Here is a 17,655-nt window from a genome sequence, read left to right as displayed (position 1 = left end):
ATAGCTCTTAGGGCTAACGGAACCAAGGGATATGGGGAGAAAGCAGGAACAGGGTACTGATTTTGGATGATCAGCCATGATAATATTGAATGGCGGTGCTGGCTCAATGTGCCGGATGGCCTACTCCTGCACCTATTTTCTATGTTTCTAAAATATGGTTCAGAGAAGCAACAGCCACAATGAACTGAATGGAACATATACTGTATCCGAGGATGAAACGGAAATTGGGAATTTGAGAATGGCCTTTGCTCTCTCTAGAAAGGAGTCAGGTCATCAGGTGAGTAGTGGTCCCACACTACAAGGCTGTGATGTGGCCAAGAGGTCAAGCATACACTATGGCAGTCAACCAAGCCGTCTTCCATTCATCAGATAAATCCAAAATGGATCAAATTCAGAGAAAGGAGAAAAAGTGTACATACTGTAACAATGCCATAATTATGAGGGCCATCTTCGTGTATGGGTATACAACATCGTGCTGAGGTTCTACTGCCCTCAGCGTTGCGAATTATAGACCTAGCCATGTGCCATATAACATCCCATTCACTTACAGACTGTGTCAATTACCACCTTCCCTTGTAGAAAATTTTAACCCTGAATAGGGAAAAGGAGAGGAGGATTTCAGATGGCAGAATGGTTCATTGCCAGCACTTTCAAACAAGTATCAACCAGTTGGTGGAAAGGGCGTACATATGGTGTCAGTTCCACCTAATGCTGCCCTTGGGGCGACCAAGATGTCAATGTGACTGTCATCCACCACCAAGTGAATTGTGTGTTTGCCAGGCAGGATTGGAAAGAGTTGCAGTTGTCTTTATCAAAGATCATTCCAAGCAGCAGCATAAGATGGGACTCTGCTCTGTGACTCTTCCTAGCAGTGTAGATGGAAACAAGCATCACCTGCTGCCAGTAGACCAACTAAGTGGAATGCACGTTGGTTTCTTTAGTTGGTTTAGTTGGAGAAAATAAAATCTAACTTGTTTATAGTTAAACTAATAGAGATACAGCGGGGAAACAGGCCCTTTGGCCTACCGAGTCCGTGCCGACCAATGATCACCCATACACTTGTGGACACTTTGCAGAAGCCAATTAACCTACAAAACCGGTATGTCTTTGGAATGTGAGAGGAAACCAGGGCACTCGGAGATAAACCTACACGGTCACAGGGAGAACATACAAACTCAATACAGACAGCATCCGAGTTCAGGATCAAACCCAGGTCTCTGGCTCTGTAAGGCAGTAACTCTAATGCTGTGCCACTGTGCAGCCTTTTGTCTGCCTTATATTCCAAGTCCCATTATTAAATGGAGTTCAAGCATATTCCCAAATCATTTATTAGGAGAATTAAACCAGTCTGTTAATGTCTTTAAAATCAGGAAGGAATCAATGTAATCTTGCATTTTAAAACGCGTCTTTGCAAGTGCAAGATAAACTGTACAAAGATTTATCATGTATCGGGTCTGTAGAATCATGTTCACAAGTGGTAGGTGCTGAATTAGGCCATTCGGCCCATCAAGTCTATTCCGCTATTCGATCATCGCTGTGCTCCACATGGAAAGAATAGAGGTATTTAAGAGGAATGAACAAAAGAGTGAACAAAAGAATAGTGAGAAAGTGAGTGTTGGTTTATACGGAGCATATACACTGATATGAATGGCCCGGTTCCATGTTGCAAAATCAATGTTGTTTCATGCGCAAAGAGCCAATGGCCCAGTAACTGTTTACTTGCCATCACAGCTCCAACAGGTGTATAGCCAGGCAATGGTGTAAAAAGCAAAGTAGATTATGAAACAAAATCTGCATTTAAAAATAAATTATATTATTGTGTTCTGGCAGTAGTTATGTCCTCCACTCACACCTGTTCAGGAATCATTGTAAGCAACCCGCACCGATCGAAGCAGTGCCATCGGCACAGAAGGAAAAGTGCCCACAGACGGAATGTTAAATCGGAGTGGGAAGATGCTAACCCACATTTACAGCTCACAAACAGTGTTGGCCTATTCGCCACGTCAGCTTTCACCCTTGGGCCAGGAACTGATGTGCATTACTTGAATCTAAAGTGAGAGACAGCATTTTAAAATGAAACCTTTTAAGAATTTGGGGGAAAGAACTGTTCATCCTAATATATTAACAATTTTTTAAATGATATACTTCAGCATTCTCCACTTTAAATAATGAAGGGGCAGCAGTTAAAGAGCTAATGCAACGGCAAATAAAATTGGGGTTATTTGTGTACTGAATGAGCGGTGAGGGCTTGTCTGCAAATTCACTGGGCTTCACAACAGGGTTCATTCCAAGACGCCCATAACCTTTTCGGGAAGAACACTCTAGAGAGCTCTGGAATGTGTTCAAAGTAATGATAGACCAACTTTTCATCCATGGGGGAGTCAAGGCAGGAAGCATTGTGGAGCTGTGACCAAGGTCAGATTAGCTAAGATTTTCATGAACAGCAAAGTTAGCTCAAGAAACCAAATAGCTGACCCTGCCTTCATTTCTTAGGTTCTTAAACAGAGCAATGACCAACAGAAACCTTTACTTTTTTTTTAAATGGTTGCCATAAAATAGATCTTTCCACGTGGAAGAGATAAAAACCAAGATATATAAATGATAGTCATCAATAAATTCAATAGAGAATTCGGGTCAGCATTGGACACTGCTACCACATGAAGTAATTAAGGTGAAGAATGAAAATGCATTTAAAGAGAGATCCTTCCACATATGCTGTCTGATCTGCTGAGTTTCCAGCATTTTCTGGCTATTTTCAGACTTCCATCAACTGCAGTTTTACTAATTATCCAACAAAATAAATATTTCACTAACTTGCCAAGCTCCACTATGTCTCCATGGATCAAAATCAAAATCCATGGTCTGGCCCTCTTATGTGTTCTCCGCTATGTTTGATCACGAATATTCTCCGAGTCCCAGACTCCATTTCTCACTCCAACTTCCCTTGTTTTTTTCAAACTTCATGTGATATGCCCTGGGATCACCTTTAGAGGGCTGTCAATTCTCCTACCTTCTAATACCTCCTTATGACCTTCAATCCTTCAAATCCCCCTTCTATCTATGTCATCTATTCCCATTTATTATGCTGTCCTTCTAGGTGTAAGCAGTTGAGTTTGCCTCAGTATTTCACCGAAGAGATTACCAATAACCCTGGAAAGAATGTGTTACTCCACATTAATTAGCAATTGATTATGTCTCCAAGGTTAAATCTACAGGGAGAGAAAATCATCTTTGGTGACCATGTTAAATCCATGCGGTTGGGGTTACATGTTCTGTTGAATTGTTACCCGTGGAACTGAAAATTGGGAATGGTCTACTGCAGAAGACCAACACTTTTGCATACATTCTGCACAGGTGACCAAAGACCTCACAAATTCAATGCTCTATTAGAAGACCCAGCTTGTATAGATAAGTGTATCTCACAGTGACCGTCGTAACTTTAAAATACTTGGTAACACTTCCAAATAGCCCTGTCCCACACTACGAGTTCATTCCAAGAGCTCTCCCGAGTTTAAAAAAAATCAAGCTCGTGGTAAGCACGGAGAATGAACGTAGAGGGTACGTCGGAGCTGGGGGACGTCTCTTAGCAGCTCGTAACGCTTATGGCAGGTACTCGGGAAGACTCGCTAACATGTTGAAAAATGTCCACGAGAGCCCCGAGTACCGACGAGTGGCCATTACCGTAAATCTCCGAGTTCGAATCAGGGCAAACTCGGGAGAGGTCTTGGAATGAACTCTTACCGTGGGACAGGGCTTTAAGTGGGCTTTGTTTTGCCACCATGACTGATACCCGAGCTCACAGCACAAGCAAAAGGACTCATAAAAAATGACTTTATAAACTTACCAATTCGCCTAAATGACAGTTGGACACATTAAAATGCACGTTATTGGAGTTTTAAAACATTATGTTCAAAGTTCAATAGGAAATTTTCAATTTTCAATTACCAAAATAAGCTATTAAAAATGTTCGGTAATTGACCACAGAATATTTCTGGTTGTGTCCCATACGAAATAAAACAAAATAATAATTGGAAAACCCTGAACACAAAAGTCATTTAGCATAGAAGCTGGGAGGTCATGCTGCAGTTGTATAAGACGTTGGTGAGACCGCATTTAGAATATTGTGATCAGGTCTGGGCGCCATGTTATAGGAAAGATATTGTCAAGCTTGAAAGGGTTCAGAAAGATTTACGAGGATGTTGCCAGGACTAGAGGGTGTGAGCTGTAGGGAGAGTTTGAGTAGGCTGAGTCTCTATTCCTTGGAACGCAGGAGGATGAGGGGGGATCTTATAGAGGTGTACGAAATCATGAGACAAATAGATCGGGTAGATGCACAGTCTTTTGCCCAGAGTAGGGGAATCGAGGACCAGAGGACATAGGTTCAAGGTGAAGGGGAAAAGATTTAATAGGAATCCAAGGGGTAACTTTTTCACACAAAGGGTGGTGGGCATATGGAACAAGCTGCCAGAGGAGGTAGTTGAGGCTGGGACTATCCCATCATTTATGAAACAGTTAGACAGGTTTGGAGGGACACGGACCATGCACAGGCAAGTGGGACTGGTGTAGTTGGGACATTGTTGGGTTGATGGGCCTGTTTCCACACTGTATCACTCTATGACCATGACTCATTCTAAAATGTTGTGACTGAAATTGATGGATTTTTGCTGGTATTAAGGGTTAAAGAACAACGGCAGACAGCTGGAATTAAAATACAGCTAGACTACAACATTACTAAATAGTAGAGCAGGCTCATTCGACTAAAGGCTATCTTTGCCTCTGTTCCTATATTGGAAAGAGCAATCATAATCAAGGAGAACCGGAATGAGTTATATGCCTGTAAATATTAAGGCACCCAATCTGAAGTGTTATTGGTGCAAACCAGTTGAACTACAATATCACAACAAGTCAGACCTCACTACTTACTATACAATGTCTCCTAACCTATTCAATACACAAGATTATTTTTTACGATTCCAGTTATTTCAGCACAGTCTTATTTCCACACAGTCTTGCTGGAAAACAATGCACCGTAATCTGGTACAGAAACTTTGATGGAAATGAATTATGTCCTTTGGGACTGCCCACTTCATGAAAACCTCAGTGCTGGAACAGTTCAGGAGAAGTAAGTGACTTAAACCATTGAAGATTTAAATAATGCGACGCATTTCATGCCCAGCCTGGTGCCAGATTCCAATGAAGTTGTTAATGCATGTAATGATTAAGTGTAACTCAAATACTAACTGTGTTGTTGAAAACATGACAGGCAATAATTTGGTCTATTATATTCAAGCATTTAATTGCCTAGTTCAGACATTCTTTGACACATTATGAAGCAATGATTTACAATTATTCAAGCTGCAAAGGTCAGAAAGTGACATTATAATCATCTTCAAAGAGATCCCCTCACATCCTCAAAACAAGGTAATGCAACTAACAACAATTTTACTGGAGTTGTAACTGTTTACAGCTGTATTTTAACCACCGTGTAACAGTTATGAATAAGAGAGAGAAAAAAATACATTAACTTGCCTGCTTCATCTCAGGTATATTACCTGTACTTTTAAAAGTGCATTGATAGCATACGTACAGCGCTATTAATAATTAAAATAAAAACAATTCATATTCAGAGACCATACTGCAAATTTACAAATTCTGCCTCAAGACCATATATTTTAGAGCACTCTCCTAAAGGCAGAGCCATTGTTACAGTGTTTGCACTGGATTGCTGCTTTTGAGTGCAAGCTAATGTTGCTGAAAGATCACTTCACCCTTTAAAATATAATCCTAAAAAAAATATGGTAATGAAGAAATGCAGCATGAGCTGCTTATGTTGAGGAACTAATGGGTCCATTGAGTATTCTCTAAATTATTTAGTCATTGGTGATAATGAATTGACATTGTCATGGTATTAATGTAAAATGTTGCATCATTTTAACCATCAAGCTGATACCATTACTTAATTTACATATTCACTTAATTAATGCTAAGCCTCAACAAATGCTGAAGGGGTCAGTTCTTTGAGCATTGCAATATCCCCTGCTCTTTTTGTTTCTCTTGGAGACTGACCAAGTTAAGAGTGTTTTTCATCATAACCACCTTGACCTAACATCGTAAGTGTTAATCTTTAAAGGTCAAAATTTGTATTCTGGCACAATTGTCAAGATTTACCAGTGAACCTTTCACTCCTGTGCACTCCTCAATATTTTACATCATATAGTTGAGGCATATATGTCAGCTGAAAAGCTAATTCAGCTTACCTATTCTGTAGTATATGTCCATGTTAAACAAAATTGCTGCAATTAAAATAAAACATCTTCAAGAATTGTTAACTAATTACTCGAAACTTTGATGTCACAGATTTGCAGCAAAATTTGTTTGTTAGAAAATTCAATACAAACTTTTACCTTGAAACAGCAATGAGTGAAAATAGACAACTCAACAGTCAAGAAACAGAAAAAAAAAACTGAACTTGGGAACTCTGAATAGCTTACACTATTTTTTCTCTGAAAAACAAAACAATTATCTGTCCTTCCCATTTTCCATGGAAGCACCATTGACAATGGCTGAATTGAACATGGCTAATTATTCGTACAGAGCAGGCATTTTTGTCAAAGAGAAAAGCACAAATGCACCAAGTCACCTTCCAACAGGTGCTCCTCAATCAAAACATATTGAAAAATTGCTTTTTTTTCTCTCTCTTTAACCCGGTGTATGCAAAAGAATACACTTGCAACAATTCCACTTTCTGGTATTTTGCAAGATCTCCAAAAACCAATACGGATTTTATTCCACAAGCTGTTGAAAGCTTTGCTACATAGTGAACTAGATAACGAGCTGACAAGAAACTTCACACCAGTTATAGTTTTCACATTAGATATCACAAAGGTCCAGGGCAATTTTTATCTATCCATCAGCGTCACTAAAATCAATTACCTGGTCATTTATCACATTGCTAACTGTGGACTGTACTGTGTGCAAGTTCTTCCTCCTTCACAACAGTGTCTGCATATAAAATCTGGAATTCTCTGCCTGCAGTTGTGGTGCAGATAGGTTCCACCTGTGGCCATCAAGAACGAATCAAATAAACATATGGTAAGAGAAAATTTTGCTGGTCTACAGGAAAGGGACTAGGGGTTGGCAATTTATGAATTGCTCTGATAAAGATCCACTGCAAACTTGATGGGCCAAATGGCTTCCTTCTGTGCTGTAACCATTCGATTACTCACTGACTATAAAACATTTTGGAACATCCTGGATTGTGAAAGTTGCTGCAGCACTGCAAGGCTTTATTTCACTTTGTAATTCTATTTCCTGCATATTATTCATTTACCTTTCTGAGACAAAAAGGTTTAGTGAACTGGTTAGCAAACCCATTTTCTCATTTTCTTTGGGAAATTGAAGACAGGGGTCATTGCCCCAAATGCAATCAAGTGAAGATGGTCCAATTCTGAATACACTCTGGACAATTTGAGAGGGTAGAAATTATAGTAAAATACAAGGAGTGTCAATTAATTAACATATCTATTAAAAAAATAAACAAACACAGTAAATAAGTTTCATTAGTAAAATACACTATTAGCAGCAAATCTGTTTCTGAGTACATTTGCTACATCACTGAACAATTCTGTGAAGTCCGAAGCCATCCAATAATTTTGCCACTTAATAGAGACATAATTAACGGTGCTAACAGTTAACAATAGTCACTAAAACTCAAATCTAACATCATCCACCACTAATATCTGGATTGGTGCATGACGCAAATATGAACCTTTCCCACTCAATTATCTTTCAATAATGCTTTCCTAATTAACCAGATAACCAATGATTAAACACAAACATTCTTTCCTTTGTGAATGCACAACAAAACTGCTGACCTTTTATGGCCAAATTATGGTAGTTTAATTTTGGATCATTGCAAAAGCCTGGGAAGTTGAAAAAAATTCCTTGGTATACTTCAAAACGAAAATAGTGTACAGTTAATAACTAAAACAGGATTTTAACCAGTACTCTCGGATACAATCTACTTGTCTCTATCATCTGTAATAGGCATGTGTACAGTACTCAGTTTGTTGCACTGTATTTCAGATAGTTATATAAGCATTACTGTAAATATTTTACTATATTTCAAAAGCTGCAGTTTTTTTTAGTTTGTTTCCAATGTGCAGCATAAAACAGTAGCAGCTCAATATTCACGTATACTATGAAGATCTCTGCATTTGCCCCCCAAAGGTTCAGCAGGAGATCAGACAGCTAGTGGGATAAAAATATCGATTCTGTATTGATTACTAATTATCACTAATGTCTAAAGGCCTTGGATGGTAGCCATTAGTGTGAAGCCAGACAATCAAACTGCATGTACGTGCTTTTATTAAGTTTGCTTTTCATAAAAGGAACCCTAAACCTGTAATCATCTGAATGGCTTACAGATGTGACATTAACACAAAAATGTGCTTGTTGAACCTACTCACCATTCATTATTCCATTTACAGCAGGCAATAAACAGACTCAAAACATGGTTTATAAATAAATCAACTAATTTTATAGCATTCTTTCAGATGAATTTATCTTGGGAATCTTAATATACTATTACCAACCCTCCAATTCAGTCATTGTTTGGTTAGCTGAAAGTAGCTAAATCCACAGGACATCAAAATGTTCCGTTCTAATTATTCATCTCTTGCTAGAATGAAAAACTTCATCAAATATATATTAATTTACTTAATGAGCTCTATTTAGGTATTGCTCATTTACCCATTTACACAAGGCTGACTATAATAAAATCATTTTAAATACTCAGTATTCAATGACTTTCAAAGCAACCCTTATCAAACAGTCAGTTTTCAGTGGACCTTGTTCCTCAGTTCAGAAACTTGTACAATTTCTTGCTGCATACCATCAACAAATCTCTAATCCCACTGCTGTATCACGTAGTTACCATCTAATCTAGCTAATTCAAATATCACATATCTAAAATAAACTAATGTTAAAAATGGTCAATTACGATGTGAAAATTAAAACCGCTTGCTTTTTTTTGCATACAAACTGAAATGTAACAAAAGAGTGCAGGCCCAACAGCATTCAATATGATAAATTAAAATTGTAGACTCGATGCAGACTGCCTTTTTGAAATTATTTTAGCACATTGGATTTTTTTCAGTGCACTGGAAAATCCCATCCAATCACAGCCCTATTGTTGGACACGCAAGCATTGCTGGAGTACTTACCCACACATGTGGCACTTGTATTCACGCACCCCAAGATGTCGTTTGACATGATTACGAGCATCTCCTAACTGTGCTGTTGCAAAATTGCAGAGTGTACATCGGAAAGGTTTTGATCCTAAAAATTAAATTAAAAAAAAAACACACTGTTGATAAAATAGTAATGTCAATTATAAAATTATATTTAATGGACTGATATCCCTTCAAATTTGGAGACTCTTAATTCAATGTGTTCGAAATTCTCACAATTGCTTTTTAATGTATATAGCAGTGACCTAGAGTCCACAGCAGATAAAGGCATAAAATAACACAGGATGGAGAGACGATAACTGTTATGGGAAAATAAAAATATCAAGGTGTTCAGTAGTTAAGGTCTTTTCAAACTATAGGGCAAGACTACTCACTAGACTGGGCTGCACATGGGTTGAAAATGCCTTTTTTTTATAGCATCTAAAGAATGAATACAGCAATGTGATCCAAGTAACTTAAATCCACAAAGGAAATCATAACTGGCACATGTAGAAGATTTGTTTTTAATGCTAAAATCTATCTACCTATATCTATATTATATTACTAAAACTTTCATCTTGTTTGTTTGTGAGTGTGCGCGCGTGTGTGTCTGTGATTCATGGCCTGAATTACGCCAAAATGGTTCACGATAGCGCTACAATTTTGGGACTACCTTACTCACCATTGTCCTGTAGTCTCGTGTATCAAGTTTCGTTCAGATTGATGTTGTATTTTACAAGTTATTTACATATTTAACTTTACAAAACCCCACTGGAATAAAATCTTTAATCTGCACAGGCAGGTAGCAGCTATGAAGTCACAATGGGATCTCATTTACATAAACTGCCCGACAACAGTGTTCCACCCAGTGCAATGAGAAATTTGTTACATTGTTGAAAGGAAAGGGAGGGAGTGGGGGAGGGAAGAGGAAAAATGTTATTTAAACATTGTGTTTAGTGGGGAAGTGGGATAGGGGAGAGGTGAGGAATGGGGGAGCAGGGAGATGGAGGGAGAGGCGGGGTGTAGGGAGGGGAGAGGGTTTATGGAGGGAGGGAGGGATTGAGGGTAGGGAAAAGAGAGGATGGGAGGGAGGGAGGGAGGGAGCGATGAGGGAGGGAGTGGAGGAGGGGAGGTGAGAGGGGAGAGAAGAGGGAGGGTGAAGAGGAGGGGAAGGGAGCGTTAGTTGATGAAGTGGGAATGAAGGAGGATAGGGGTATGAAGAGAGATGGTGAAGCGCAGTTAGGGAGGGTTGCCGTGACTCGTGTCACAACGGGAATCTCTGGCATCACAACGGGAACCCGTCAGCCGTGCCTGCGCAGTTGGGGGCTATGGGTGAGTGGTGGAATATTGCGTTTGGGGACCAGCCATCCCTTGTGACATGGACCCAACGGGTCCCATTTGGTCTAGTAACTATCTATCTTCTATCTATCTATCTATCTATCTATCTATCTATCTATCTATCTATCTATCTATCTATACATAACCAAAATTCTGATCTTGTGCGGTTTTTCTATTTGCGCAAAAATGGTACACGATAGCGCTACGATTTTTCACCAGCTCACTCTCCGTTCGCATGTGCTGCGAGTGCAACAAGTTTTTTCTGATCAGTGGTATATTGTAAAAGTTAGTAAGGTTTATAAATCGTAAAAACCGCGCGTGCGCAGATTGATCTCTCCTGCCAGTCAGCGCCGTGCGGGTAATAGGTTGCATTGGGGGACCAGGCCTCCGTGTGACTGGGATACTAGGGTTCCACTTAGTCTAGTATATTGCTAAAACTCTCATCTTGTTTATTTGTGAGTGTGCTTGTGTGTCTGTCTGTGATTCATGCCCTGAATTACGCCAAAACAGTGCACGATAAAGCTACAACTTTTTGGACCACCTTATTCACCATTGTCCTGTGGTCTTGTGTATCAAGTTTTGTTCAGATTGATGTTGTATTCTACAAGTTATTCACATTTTTTAACTTGACAAAACAACACATTGAAAAAAATCTTTCATCTGCACTGGCAGTTGGCAGCAATGACGTCACATTGAGATCTCAATTACATAAACTGCCCCTCACCAGTTATCAGCATATTATGTCACAATGGGATCTCATTCACATAAACTGTCCGTCAACAGAGTTCCACCCAGTGCAATGAGAGATTTGTTAAATTGTTGTAAAAAGAGGGAGTGGGGGAGGGGAAGAGGAGAAATGGTATTTAAACATTGTGTTTAGTGGGGGAGAAGTGAGGAGTGGGGCAACAGGGAGAGGACGGGGTGGGAAGGGGAGAGGGGTTATGGAGGGAGTGACTGAGGTTAGGGGAAAGGAGAGGGAGGGTGAGGTGAGAGAGGGAATGGAGGAAAGGGGAGAGAAGAGGGAGGGTGAAGAGGGGGAGGAAGTTGGGGGATGAGGGGAAATGAGCTGCGCCTGAGCAGTTGGGGGCTATGGGTGAGTTGTGGAATATGGCGTTGGGGGAACGGGTTGCGTTGGGGGAACGGGTGAGTGGTGGAATATTGCGTTGGGGGAATGGGGCCTAATGGGTCCCACTTGGTCTAGTATATTACTAAAACGCTCATCTTGTTTGTTTCTATGTCTGTGTGTGTGTATGTGTCTGTGAGTTTGTGATGTCCTGAATTACGCCAAAACTGTACACGATAGCACTACAATTTGTGGCCCACCTTACTCACCATTGTCCTGTGGTGTATTCATGCAAGTTTAGTTGAGATTGATGCTATATTTTACAAGTTATTCTCATTTTTAACTTTGGAAAAAATGACCTGTTTATTCCATCTCTGCCATCTGTCCTGTCATTTAGCAGCTATGACGTCACAATGAAATTTCCTTTACATAAACTGCCCTCAGCAGTGTCCCAGCCCACAATGACATCACAATGGGATCTCATTTACATTAAAAAAAAGTTTTTAAAAACACAGCAGCTTCCATCTCACAATGACGTCAAGGGGGGTAGGGATGGGAGTGTAGAGGGGTTATGGAGGGAGGAAGGGAGGGAGGGAGGGTGTGAGTGACTGATGGTAGGGAAAAGGAGACGGAGAGAGAGGTGAGGAAGGGACTGGGGGAGGGGAGGAGGAGAGGGAAAAGAAGAGGGAGGGTGAAGGGGAGGGGGAAGAAGTGCTGCGGATGAGGGGGAATGGAGGATGATAGGGGTAGGAAGAGGCGTACTCGGGGAGGGTTGCCGTGACTCGCGTCACAGCGGGGATCTCTGGAGTCACAACGGGAACCTGTCAGCCGCGTGGGGGAGCAGGGAGATAAGGGTAGAGGAAGGGGTAGGGAAGGGAGAGGACTTATGGAGGGAGGGAGTGACTGAAGGTAGGGGAAAGAAGAGGGAAAGGTGAGAGGGGGAGGGGGGAAGGGAGGAGAGGGGAAAGAGGGAGGGTCAAGAGGAGGGGGAGGGAGTGCTGGGGATGAGGGGGAATGGAGGATAGGGGTAGGAGGTGGGATGGCGAGGCGCAGTTGGGGGAGGGTTGCCGTTATTCGCGTCACAACGGTGATCTCTAGCGTCACAACGTGAACCCACCAGCCACGCCCTGCACAGTTGGGAGCTATGGGTGAGTGGTGGAATATTGTGTTTGTGGACCAGCTCTCCCGTGTGACAGGGACCCACTTGCTCCATTATCTATCTATCTTCTATCTAACTATCTATCTATACATAACTCAAACTCCGATCTTGCACGGTTTTTCTATTTGTGCAACAACGGCATGCGACAGCACTACGATTTTTCACCAGCTCACTCACGGTTCTCCTGTGCTACGAGTGCAACAAGTTTTGTTCCGATCGGTGGTATATTGAAAAAGTTAGCAAGGCTAAAAAATCTTACAAACCACGTGTGCGCAGATCGATCTCCGCTCCTGCCAGTCAGCGCAGCAAGGATTGGTCTCTTCTCCTTTCACTCCCCGGTCCGCCTGAGAGCTGAGGGACGGTGTTGGTAGCCGGCGGAGGTCTCCAACCAGACACCATTTTTGGAGGGGACGTAAGCGGCGCGCAGTTGGAGATGGCGCCAAATAGAAAGCGGTCACGCTCATCCCGGCGGAGGAGAACGACCAGCTGTGAGTCCCCATCGCACCGCCAGCTCCAGCCCCTTCCCCTCTGGTCCCCCTCACTGGCTCCTGCCCCCTCCCGAGTGATACTCCCCCATGGCTCTTTCCTGTCTTTTCTCCAAGCTCTCCCCCCATCCCCACCCCCTCTCTGCGCACAACCCCCCCCCCCCCACCCATACCCCCCTCCCCCACAATCCCACCCACACACACAATTCCTCCCACACCCCTCCCCCTCACAACCCCCCCACCCACACCCTTCCCCCCACATTCCACCCCCCCACCCCCACCCCACACCCCCCCCCCCCAACTCCTCCCCTCCCCGTCCCACAGCCCCCCCCTTCACCACCTCCCCACCCACACACACCCCTCCCCCGCCCACGCACACCTCTCCCTGCCCACACACACCCCCCATCCCTCTCACTCATGCCCCCCTCCCTCCACACCACTCTCTCCCCCCTCACACCCATCCCCCACCACCCCCCCCCCCCCCCCTCCCCACCCCACCCCCGCCACCACACACCCCTTCCCCCCCCCACCACCCCTCTCACACATGAAGATGAGGGGGAGGGAGTGCTGGGATATGAGGGGAATTAACATGCGCCTGTGCAGTTAGGTTGAGTGGTGGAATATTGGGTGAGTGGTGGAATATTGCTTTGGGGCATGGGTTGTGTTGGGGGAACGGGTGAATGGTGGAATATTGCGTTGGGGAATAGGTTGAATTGGGGGACCAGTCCTCCGTGTGACTGGGACCCAATGGGTCCCACTTAGTCTAGTATATTACTAAAACTCTCATCTCATTTGTTTATGAGTGTGCTTGCGTGTGTGTGTGTGTGTGTGTGATTCATGCCCTGAATTACGCCAAAACAGTACACAATAGCGCTACCATTTTTGGACCACCTTACTCACCATTGTCCTGTGGTCTCGTGTATCAAGTTCTGTTCAGATTGATGTTATATTTTACAAGTTATTCACATTTTTAACTTTACAAAACCCCATGTTGATATAAATCTTTCATCTGCACTGGCAGTTAGCAGCTATGACGTCACAATGGGATCTCATTTACATAAACTGCCCATCAACAGCGTTCCACCCAGTGCAATGAGAGATTTGTTAAATTATTATTATTATTATTTTTTTTTAAATATTTTTGTTTATTTTATTAGAAGTTAATACAGTACAAAACAGTACAGTGGAACCTAATTTTAGGTGCCAACTATGTCATACCATAATCCATTCTATGTACAACCTCTAGTTTTATGTTTTAAGAAGGAAATAAGCAAGACAAGAAAAAGAAAACAATAGAAAGGAGAAAAAGAGAAAAAACAAATTCAATTCAATTCAATTCAATTTATTTGTCATTTGGACATCGCTGTGATGGAAGGCCAAATGACGTTTCTGCAGCCATACATTACAAACAAATAGACCCAAGACACAGTCATAATTTACATAAACATCCAACAATGGCGATGGCGATTGTCCCGCGGCCATTAAAGCCACGCCGGGTGGTGCGAGGTCGCACACCGGGTCTAGGTGTTGGAGCCCCCGGCGTGCGCTCGCAGAGTCCCGTGGCCATTCCAAGCCGCGCGGGGCGGTGATGTAAGGCCCCGCTCCAGGAGCTCTTCAACCCCGCAACTCGGGCGGGAGAAGTCGCCGTTGCGGGAGCCCTGAAAAGCGGTCTCCCTCCAGTGACCCGCGGGCTCCCGGTGCCGCCGTCCGCCAGACCCACAGTTGCAGCCTCCGAATCTCCGGAGGTCGGGCCGCAGCAGCAGCAGCGCTCCACCACCGCTCCACCCGCTCCGGACTCGGCCAGCTCCGCGACGGTGAGGTGAGTCGTCGGCACCAGAGCCCCCGGTCTTCTCCTGTTGGAGGCCGCTCCTCGTTGCAGCCCCAACGACAACGGAGACCCGACAAAGAAAAGGTCGGGTCTCCCGTGCAGGGAGAGATTAAAATACCCCCTCCCTCCCTCCCCCCCCCCCACCCCCCACACACACACCCCAACAAAAAATAACAAAAACTACATAAAAACATAGACAAAAAATAATAAAAACGCAGACGGGCTGCAGAGGCCGCTGCTGACAAGAGTCGCGCCGCCTACCGTATTTGAGAGAATGGTAGAGAATAGAAAAACGTGAAGTGTATATAAAAAAAAGAAAAAGTGGAAAGTAGAAATAGGAGAGAAGGCCTCTTAAAAGAGAAATTTTCAAATCTTTATTCGGAGATGTAGATCTATCCACGGCATGAACTGAAATCAGCAATCTTTACGGTACCGCTGCATCACATGATTCCAAAAAGACGATGAAAGGAGACCAACTCCTTAAGAATTGGTCATATTTATCTATTAGTCGGAGTCTCATTTCTTCAAGGCGTGCTATGTCCATCATATTCCGAATCCACATTTTAACAGTTGGTATGGTTGTATTTTTCCAAAATTTAAGTATCAATTTCTTTCCAATTAGTTACCCATAATTAAAAAAAACGTTGTGGTCTTTATTTAAATTGATATCTTCTACTATTATTCCAAATATAATCCATTCTGTTTTAGGTTCTATTCTGGACTTGAAAAGCTTTGTAAATATATCAAATATATCGCTCCAAAATGTATTCAACTTTGTACATCCTACAAATGAATGTGTTATTTTAGCGTTTTTAAACAAACATTTATCGCATCTGGGAGAGACGTTTGGATAAAATTTATTCAACCTCGTTTTTGAATAATATAGTCTATGTAATAATTTGAATTGAATTAAATTATGTCTCGCATTAATAGAACAATTATGTGTGTTCATCAGATACTTTTCCCATCTATCCTTCGAGATCTTTATCATTAGCTCATGTTCCCAATCTTCTCTTAGTGCTTCTGTTGAGGGTAATTCTCTATTTAATATATTATTATAAAAGTATGATATTAGTTTTTATGAATCAGCCTTAATATTCATTGCTTCTTCTAAAGGGTCTAAAAATATAGTTTGAAATCTATGTGTATATTTCTTCATAAAGTCACATATCTGTATATATTTAAAATATTGATTATCCTTCAGTTTAAATTTTAATTTTAAATGTTGAAATGATAACAGTTTGCCCAATTCATACATATCCCCTACTTTCCTAATCCCCAGTCTATCCCATTGTTGATATGTTTTGTCGATGAGAGATGGTTTAGAAAAATAGAAACATAGAAATTAGGTGCAGGAGTAGGCCATTCAGCCCTTCGAGCCTGCACCGCCATTCAATATGATCATGGCTGATCATCCAACTCAGTATCCCGTACCTGCCTTCTCTCCATACCCCCTGATCCCCTTAGCCACAAGGGCCACATCTAACTCCCTCTTAAATATAGCCAATGAACTGGCCTCAACTACCCTCTGTGGCAGAGAGTTCCAGAGATTCATCACTCTCTGTGTGAAAAAAAAAAATGTAAATGTGAATGCGGGGTTGTTCAATATTGGGGTTAGTACTGATAGATTATTTAATTTCAAGGATACTTTTATTTGTTTCCAAATTCTTATTGTATTGTGAATAATTGGGTTCTTCTTATATATTATACTATTTAATTTTATCGGTGAGAGCACTCCTCTTTCTCCATTCTTATCCGCTCCAACTGCTGAGTGGAACTATCCAACCAGTACATTATGTTCTTAATATGCACTGCCCAGTAGTAATACATAAAGTTAGGTAATGATAAACCCCCAACTTCTTTAGGTTTACACAAATGCTTGTGTTGAATTCTGTGTTAAATTATTGTAAGGAGAGGGAGGGAGTGGGGGATGGGAGAAGGAGAAGAAATGTTATTTAAACATTGTGTTTAGTGGGGGAGTGGGAAGCAGTAGAGGAGGGGAGGAGGAGAGGGGCAAGAAGAGGGAGGGTGAAGAGGAGGGAGAGGATGTTGGGGGATGAGGGGAAATGAACAGCGCCTGCACATTTGGGGGCTATGGGTGAGATGTGAAATATTGCGATGAGGGAACGGGTTTTGTTGGGGGAACGCGTGAGTGGTGGAAACGGGTTGTGTTGGGAGAACGGGTGAGTGGTGGAATATTGCATTGGGGGACTGGGACCCAACGGGTCCCATTTGGTCTAGTATATAACTAAAATTCTCACCTTGTTTGTTTCTATGTCTTCCTGTGTGTATTTGTCTGTGTGATGTCCTGAATTACGCCAAAACGGTACAAAATAGCGCTACAATTTTTGGCCCACCTTACTCACCATTGTCCTGTGGTATATTCTTGCAAGTTTCTTGCAAATTACTTTTTTCTTCCATCTGCACTGGCAGTTAGTAGCTATGACGTCACAATGGGATCTCCTTTATTTAAACTGCCCGTCAGCAGTGTCCCAGCCCACATTGACATCACAATGGGATCCCATTTACATTTTTTTAAATTGTTTTTAAAA

At 42.1% G+C, this 17,655-nt stretch overlaps 1 protein-coding gene across 1 annotated transcript in view; it reads right to left on the bottom strand.

Annotated features, from left to right (window-relative positions):
• The window catches only part of LOC129696654 (zinc finger protein 407-like), a 528,355-nt gene that overhangs the window by 430,329 nt on the left and 80,371 nt on the right, over window positions 1-17,655 (bottom strand). The window contains 1 exon segment of the mRNA XM_055634746.1: window positions 9,225-9,339. Coding sequence (XP_055490721.1) covers window positions 9,225-9,339 — 115 coding nt within the window.

The sequence above is a fragment of the Leucoraja erinacea genome, chromosome 4, assembly GCF_028641065.1.
Source record: "Leucoraja erinacea ecotype New England chromosome 4, Leri_hhj_1, whole genome shotgun sequence".
Taxonomy (NCBI): Eukaryota; Metazoa; Chordata; class Chondrichthyes; order Rajiformes; family Rajidae; genus Leucoraja; species Leucoraja erinaceus.
The sequence above is the reverse complement of the archived record's forward strand: the minus strand, read 5'-3'. Positions and strand labels throughout refer to the sequence as shown.